The 8,615-nt window shown below is 39.1% G+C and overlaps 1 protein-coding gene across 11 annotated transcripts; it reads right to left on the reverse strand.

Annotated features, from left to right (window-relative positions):
• Nucleotides 1-2,072: 2,072 nt before the first annotated feature.
• LOC148876189 (uncharacterized) lies at nucleotides 2,073-8,008 on the reverse strand. 11 transcript variants are annotated; one of them, XM_088981760.1, is made up of 10 exons: nucleotides 7,745-8,008; nucleotides 6,510-6,657; nucleotides 6,240-6,299; nucleotides 4,797-6,011; nucleotides 4,605-4,695; nucleotides 4,265-4,422; nucleotides 4,131-4,182; nucleotides 3,941-4,020; nucleotides 3,743-3,836; nucleotides 2,073-3,225 (listed from the first exon to the last, which is right to left on the reverse strand). In XM_088981760.1, the coding sequence occupies exons 4-10, from the start codon at nucleotides 5,835-5,837 to the stop codon at nucleotides 2,669-2,671; spliced, it is 2,073 nt and encodes a 690-aa protein (XP_088837886.1). In that variant the 5' UTR covers nucleotides 5,838-6,011; nucleotides 6,240-6,299; nucleotides 6,510-6,657; nucleotides 7,745-8,008; the 3' UTR covers nucleotides 2,073-2,668. The 11 variants fall into 11 exon arrangements, with proteins under 11 accessions (XP_088837886.1, XP_088837887.1, XP_088837890.1 ...); XM_088981761.1 differs by having other exon boundaries at nucleotides 7,147-8,008; XM_088981764.1 differs by lacking the exon at nucleotides 7,745-8,008 and adding an exon at nucleotides 7,147-7,548 and having other exon boundaries at nucleotides 4,797-5,990.
• Nucleotides 8,009-8,615: the final 607 nt, after the last annotated feature.

An 8,615-nucleotide genomic window follows, 5' to 3' on the forward strand; every position in this document is an offset into this window, starting at 1 on the left:
ATGCTAAAGGAAGAAGAAAATCCTGAAATTATGTGGGATTTTTTTGGTAGATAAATTATGTGTGATTTCAATAAACAGTACAATCTTCCATCTAACACCAATCTAGAGGTGGAAGATCATCCTCATTTACTAGGCATGGGCTTAACCCATATAAAATGGCAATTACCCTGACCCCTATCAGATCAACAGTTTAGCAAGTAGAAGTAGGGGTCCAGATGGGCCGCTTCATTTAAAGAATTTCAGCTGCATGCCAACATCAGGCTCAAGCCCATTCAAAATTTAACAAATTCTCTACCCAACTTGACCCCCAGCACAGCCGCATGAGTGACACGTTAGATTGATCATGTATTACAATTCCCCGGAGCAAGCTAGCTCTGGATTTGCTTGTTATTATTAAATAAGAAGTGTATCTGATACTAGCAAGAAGAAGTTGCTTGTTAAAATACAAGTAAATTTTGTCATTGAATATGGCTTCTCTTCTTTGGGATATCACTTTCAGTGTAAAGGGTGACGGCATCCACACATCCATGATCCAACAACGACTTTGTCCTGGTGGTGTGTAATCACAAACGAAAGGTCAAAAAGCAAGCTTTTGCTGTGTTGTCAAACACCATAAACGCCAGAAGGTACCTGAAAAGAAGTAAAGCTATAGAAAACTCCAATGTCAATTCATTTTATAAAGCTGTATCTCAACCTAGCCCTGTAAAGTTGCTTATACATAGACTGAGCTTTTAGATTTGTAAGAGAGGACTCTTCCAAGTCCATTGACAAACCCCAACAATGGCTTAGGCCAATAAGGTGAAATGCTCAAGTCTTTATCATTCTCCACCAGTTAGCTCATTTGACAAGTGAAAAGCCGCTCAAAGTAAACTCTAAAGGTGTGCTAAAAATGTTTTCTCCTTGGCATAGCATTGGACCACCCATCAGGTCGGAAACTCCCCTATGAAGAACAAAAGCATTAATGATTTCTCTTTTGAGTTTGAAATATAAGCCTATAACTAGGCTCATATTATTCTAATTTAACTAATTCGTGGTCATTATCTACTAAATCCTGCACCTGAAGAACCCTCAAGATTTATCCTTTGGAAGATCTATAAAGTATTAACCCCCTTACTTAATGATCAAACAAAAGCATATAAGCTGCTACTGTGACATGCATCTCTAACAATACAAGGCAGGGATTCCCTGAGGAAGAAATGAAGAGCCTTATTTTATGCTCTTCTTATCGTTCATGGCTAGAACATCAAACAAAGATTGCTATCATTTCTAATTGTGATCTGCTGAGAACAAGTATAATAAGTTGAAAATTTTTGTAAGAGGTTTTAGCAATATCCTTATGGAGTAAATGTTCATCTGTAATCAATGAAGCCATAGCCTATGTGACAGAACTCAGAAGACCAAAGTTCCTAGCAATGTGGAGCTTATATAAAATAGCATTCTTCAGTTTGGAGAATCGATATGTGACATCTTGTTAGTTAACACAATGATGATCTGCGTAAACGAGAAACTTTGGCATTCAAACTGGATTAATTTTTTGTTTCTAATAAACCACAAGAAACCAAAAAATAACGTATAGTTGAAGGGCAAATAGAACCACCTTGTAAAGACATCTGCATTGCCTTGAGAAACTTGGGCCTCATATTTTCCTGGTTCCCAGTTCAATTGCAATAACTTACATTCTATTAAAGATTTTCTCTAGTCCAAGTTTACTATGGAAGGATAGACGGAACCCTAGAGATTCAACTCCAAAATTAAAATTCGCTAAAGACATTTGATAGTTCATTTTTCTTTATAAATTTAGGGGGTGTTGGCCGATAATTAAGATTTTGTTTTTCCAAACAAATACCACTGATGTGGTAGTAGTTTTTGTTTTGAAAAACAAAATCATACACCTTGATGCACACCCTCTTAATGGTTTAAGTAACCTAGGAAGATTTAGAAATATAGAAAAACCACTATAAACTTGGGGGGTTCTAGTCCAAGAACTACTTAATGTTTATGCTCCATACTAAGATCTACTTAGTTGTACCAGAACATATCAAACTTTTCAGTGCAGGACACCAGAAAAAGAATTTCATAAGAATTATGTAATTTCTGTATTAAACTTTTGTATAATCTTACATTTATCAGACAAATCAGGTTGTACTTATAAATATATGAATGAATGAATTACACAGCATCCACCTCTAAGAGCTGTGGTGCTCCTCAGCCTGATGACATGGACAGAATAACCAGGCTACAAATTCTATGACAAGGACAATAAGACTTGACCTGTTAAAATCTACATCTCCTTGAGTGGGAAATCCAGCACAGCCAACATTGTAAGAACTTGAAAAGCCCCACATGGTAACAATGTATGAACTTTACATAGAAAAATGGCCAAACGTGTCCTGAAATGCTTTGCCAGGAAAGTTAAGAGCCAAATTAACAGCTGCTCTTTCAATCACATACCAGGTCTCCCTCAGGAACTGGATGCATGGCAGCAGAGTTGGCAAATTTGTCACAAAATCAGCAAACCCAGCCTCCTGCAGGAACTGTGCACATAGCAGAGAAGCCAGCCATTTAGCACAAAATCAGATAGGTTGATGAGCAGCCTTACAAATGCAGGCAGTATATATCATCACATCCCGTTATTCTGAATGTGGTTTTGATGAAGATCCTTCTGCACTCATAACCTCACAGGCAATCCAAGGTTAAGGAAAGTCCTTATTACTCCATCCCAGCCAGCAGTCACAATCACCAGACCCCAAGTTCCTGATAGATCTCTGAGGTTATTATAATAATGGTGTTGGTGGTACTGCTGGTTATCATGATGATGACCATGGCGTGCAGCTTCAACAGCCCATACAGGTAGCTTCTCCTCGGGCCAGGTTGCAGAACCTTTTGATGGACAATCCACAGAGAACCAACCACCAAGAGATAAGCGTTCTGAATCTCTAAACCAGGAGGCGGCCTCTAGGAATTCTGGTACTTTTGAGGAATGCTGGAGACTGCAGCTATCTAAAACAGACCGTTCCTCTTCCATGCCTGACCACGGTATTGCAACAGATACATCATCATGGAAAAAATGCTCGCATGAGCGTATTGATTTTGCCTCTTTAGATAAAGGGAGACACAATCCATCATAATTCCAGACATAAACATGAGAATCCTCTCCCACTGAGATTATATGTCTTCCATTTGAAGTAAATGAAGCAGACATCTGACTCCCTGACTTCCGCAGTCCTGTTAATTGAAAAGTTCCTAGAAAGGTAAGATTGATGCTCCATATTAATGAAAAAGGCAATCAAAATTCCAAGAAAAAAGCATGCAAAAAGGCAAATGCAACAAGATTCAAATTGCTATATACAGACTGAACAAAAAGAAAATTTATTAAGTAGGCTAACAAAGACAGTAGAATTTTAAAAACCAGATAGAATGTCTAGAATCTAGATAGACTATCAATGGCCTATTGATGAGTCAGTATGCAGTTGGGCATCTAGATTACATAATTACTTAATAAAAATTATAGCCACAGCTTGTTAGAAATAGCTAATTGACTAATTATGAGGAAATTTGCAGGATGAATACAGAAAGAGTAAGTTTTATCTAAAACAGTGCTCCTGAAAACACATAATTGAAATAAGCATCTTACATTTTCAATTTCATTCAAGATATTAATGATTCCACATGCCTTATGATCAATATATTAAATAAGAAGCCTAAAAACAATCAGAGAGGTTAATCAAGAAAGCATGTTTACCTCTATATTTATGAATGACTTCAACCCCATCAAATATGCGAACTCTAGAATCTGATGATGTTATCATGACTCTTTGAGAACCATCCCTAGAAAACTGTGAGGACAGGAAAACAACAAAATTCAGAAAAATACTGGAAAATAATACTAGCATAACCCAAATTAGCAATTATTATGAAGGAAAATAGTGGTGAAGTATACCTGAATTCCAGTAATCCTGTTGCAAGAGGACTTCTTTCTACCCTGTATGCAAATTTGTGCATCGAACTCTAGATGATTATCTATATAAAAAAAATAAAGGATGTTAGCCTTCAAAGGCAACAGCTAATAATTCAGGTTTGATGCTTAAATTTGTAAAATTATCAACTAAAAACATAACAGAACCATGTACCTGTTGCATTATAGAAACGACATGTCCCTGAAACAGTACCAACAATGAATCCCTGCACCAATGAAATAATAAATCAGTTACAACCATGAAGAACAGAGTTTAACCATGGTGGAATCAAATAGTTAGTAGAAAACCTGTGCATCTGGTTGATAACATATAGCAGTTACTAAATCTTGCACATCAGCCCAGTCAACAACTCGTCCATCAGAAACGCCCCATATTCTAACTTTTCCATCTATAGATCCACTGATGAAGTATCCATCATCAAGGGGATTGAAATGAATGCATGTTACTGGCGCAATGCAAAGAAAACAAATAGAATCAAATTTCTGAAAATGGCAATATATACATTGAAACCAACAAGAAATAATTTAATAAAACAGGTTATTTTAATAAGACTACTATATTTACAACTGTTTTTTTTTTGTTTGATCCTAGCAGAAAAAGTATACAAAGTGAAGCATAATTTCTTACCATAATTACTGTGTTGGAAAACGTTAAGGCATTGATTGCAACCAACTTGCCACAGGCGAACAGTTTTGTCCTTGGAAGATGAAAGCAGAAACTGCAACAAAATTAAAAGTTAAAAATAAATCTACGGATACATAACAGACTTTAGAAAGAAATAATCCTAATTGCTGTTTTTAAGCTGTTTCAAACACTCACATTAGATTTGGACCAAGACAAATCCAAAATATCACTGGTATGGCCATGAAACTCCTGCAATGGTGACTCTTCAATCTTGAACACCTTTTTCGGTATGACAACAGAAGCAGACGTTGAATTCTTTCTTCCTCGAAAGAGTTTGACTTCTTTCTCTTTATTGATGAATTTGGAAGTACATCCATCATCTAAAAATTTGCAGGAAGCTTCTCCTGATGTAACACGCCAAATGCGAACAATCCCATCTTCACCACCACTTGCCAGATACTGGCCATCTGGACTGAATTTCATTGTCCAAATGAATCCCTTGTGAGCTAGAATTTCTTGTCCCATGAAAAGTCCACTAAACTCCATGATCCTTTTCCTGTTCTGTTGTACTCTCATTCTATTTGCCTTTGGTGCCTTGGGGTTTGTTAAGGAGACGTCAGATTTGTCCAATGATCCTCCCTTTCTATTGGCAATAAAGCTCTTCCACCAACTCTTCATTCTCTTACTTTTTTCTAGACACTTTTTACTGTTTTTTGGAGGAACTATAACTTCCTCCCGCATAAGATTCTGAATAGACGGCAAAAGACCAGCAGATGTCTCCAAGTCTTGAGCTGAGGTTGATCTAGGTGAACCATCTTGCACGTCTTCACGAGCCATGAAGTTGCTTTCTACATCTATACCATTTCCATTACAGAGCTTCTCTTCCTCCTCTACTCTGTTACTGAATGAAGCCCACGAACTTTGGACAGTCTCACTGCATTCTGTGATCCTTTCAAAACTCAGGCGCTCATTGAAACTGCCGCACGAAATATCGCTGCCAATTTCCTGGGAGAAGGAAGCAAGTTCACTGAAGCCCATTCCGTGTAGAAACCTCTTGCGTCGTTCCTGAATGCTCCCCGGTTCGTTCAACCAAATGTCGTAATCCGACTTGGCAAAGACCAATTCTTCACAAACACACCCAGAATCCTCAGACGACAAAAAATCTGGATTCTGAATATAATCCAAAGAATCATAGAACACCTCTTCTTCTTCTACTTCCTGATCATGACTCAGCATGTTTTTGACTCCAGCTGACACCAAAATTCCACATCAAAATCCAAAGTTCTCACCACCTTCTGTGTATATCCAATAAAAGCATCAACCGTTTAAATACCCACAACAAACCGTCCAAAACCCTAATTCAGGGAGCGAGTCTCCCGCTCGTTGCTGCTGCACAAAGTGATCCACAGACTGTAGCAATCAGAAGCAGTTTCAGAAAAGAATGGTTAGATACAAGGTACCAACACCATAGACCCGAAAAATATTGCAGTACTGCTATTCTCATATGTATTCTAAAAAGCTCAAATAGAGAAACCCCACATCCACCCCCACCCCAAAAAAAAAACAAATGAAACCCGAAACGCAACAATAATCAAATGGAGGAACAGAGACCAAAGCTTCAATATTAGAGTATAATACCTCGATTTCCATGTAAAGCAATGTAGCCATTCAATATTATCACCCAAGTTACCGTGACTCCTGCAATATCCCTTGAGGTCAAAATCACAAATTCAATGAAACAGCAAAACAAAACCCAAATTCCCTGTACCATATCCCAACAGAGGAGGGATTTCGTCCACGCAGTGAAAATTAAAAAAAAAATGGGGATTGGGAGAGAGAAACTAGAAATGAAGAAACGAATGAAAAACCAAAGAGGCGCACGAAATAAACCTGCGCACACACACACACCTCTCTTATAAACAGAACCCGCAATGCAGGCCTCGAGATCTGGAAATGGAGATTGCAGCGCACGAGCGACAAACACGAGTGGCGCGACCCTGGAAACAACACTGTTTTCTGCAAAATCTAGCCACCTATCTCTGAAACGCCCGCTTTCCTTCAATCCATAGAAGGCCAAAAAGGAACAAGATTTTAGAAATCCTATTATTTCAAAATGCCAATTGAAAATTCCTATTATTTCAAAATGCCAATTCAAGAAACCCAATTGAAAATTCCTAAAATGCCAACCAGTAACAACAAAAATCAAACCAAACAATGAAATAATCCCAACTTTTTTCTTGTAAGAAAGAAGATTATTAATTTATTATAAGACAGAGAGAGAGTATACATTTATGGCGAGGCTAGCAGAAGTGTGTGTTTTATATTTTTGTACTAGATTTTATTTTTTTCAAGTAGCAATGTATCGATAATAAGCTTCTCCAGATTCCAGTTCCAACTTTTCCAACAGCCATAGTAGAGCTCTTTATAGACAGGAAGATGAAAAGGCATCGCTGTGTTAAGAGAGAGAGAGAGAGGAGGGGGGGAAGAGGGAGAAGGAGAGAGGGGTGCGTAGGTTTAGCCTTGTGATAGAGTCTAGTGAGGCTACCTAGTGAAAGCGATCGCTCGTTTCAGGGCTTAGATCCGGTTGCATTAGGCCATGGGAGACCGACAGATGTCAGCAACAACACTCTAACCAAGGGACAAGGGCATTTCTTTTTCTCTCTCCCTCTGTACTCTGTAGTAGCATGTACCTATCTCCCGTTTCTAGCTGAATCCCCTAGGCTTTCGCGCTCTCTGCTGAATTTCGCCATTAAAGGTCGTGGTTGAGGTTTGGTTTCGGTCCGCAGGTTTCTGGCTATTCAGGACTCTGTGGCCAATCCAACATAAGAATGGGAAAAAAATCCCATTGTACGGCCATAGGCATTTGGCTCTCGAACAAAGCTTAACAATAAAAGCTCCACACGGGATTGTTTCAGGCTTTCCACCATTAAAGAAACCGTTTGAGCTCGTAAAGTTTCTACTTCCTTCTCAGCTATTTCTAAACCCAAGCCTTCGCCTTTTGGCAGTCACAAGGAGCAATATAAGCAAATTCAGCAATAGCAGGCCGGCTTATCAGAACTGGATCGTTGAGCATTCCCAAAAAGAAAACGAACCAGAAAAGGAAAGAATGAGAGAATCTTAGATCAATCGATTCGCAAATTTACCACGGCAAGAAATAAACAAAGGCATTTGGAAAATATCTTGCTTTGGCGTGGTGAGAGAGAATTCAAGGAAACTCCATCTTCCGATTCTTCCACGAATGAATTTGCTGGAATTGGAGTCGTACGTATGATCTTCAATTCGTCTTTTTCGATTCTCCGACACTCCAAATTTAGGGCTCGTGTCTCTGGTTTTTAGAGAGAGAGAGAGAGAGAGATCGCGTTTTGGCCTGACGTTTTGGTTGCAGAAACAGTAGTAGTAGTAGTAGCGATGTAGTAGTATCTTTCTGGGCTATAATAAGCCAGCCCAGCCAGTCGTACGGTTGGTGGGGGTCGGGGATTCCAGACGTGTGTTGGTACGGGCACAGCATGAGCTGTTCGAGGTGTGCGTGAAAGAACTTCCGCTGTGAGACGATAAGATTGATCATAGTCAAGTACTGGTAATGCTCTGCCCCATCTACCGCACTCTCACTCCGGGAGGAGCGACCTTTCATCCGTCAGATTAGAATCTGCATTACGCCTTTGTTCTGATTCGACGATTAGCATGCCTTTACTCAGTTAAGCACGGAATTGCAACTTGAGAAGCACCACGGAAGGAATCTCATCACGGGTTTCATTTTAACGACGTCCCGAGAAAACATTACATACGAACATCTGCCGTTGGAACACTGTAGATCCACAAAGACCGTTGGATTATGACCCTTTTATCTAGGGTCAGGCGATCGTGGGATGCATTTTGACCGTCTGTTTTTAGATGAAAGTAAAACGATGCCAATCCGATGTTCCCCAAAGATAGGATTAGATAGTTAAAAAATAATAATCCATAATGAGAAAGGGTAGGGCTACAAGTGGGCAATCAAAGTTTTAGGCTTGTAGA

Source organism: Nelumbo lutea, chromosome 1, assembly GCF_056320005.1.
Source record: "Nelumbo lutea isolate HS-2025 chromosome 1, American lotus-T2T, whole genome shotgun sequence".
In the NCBI taxonomy this organism is placed as follows: Eukaryota; Viridiplantae; Streptophyta; class Magnoliopsida; order Proteales; family Nelumbonaceae; genus Nelumbo; species Nelumbo lutea.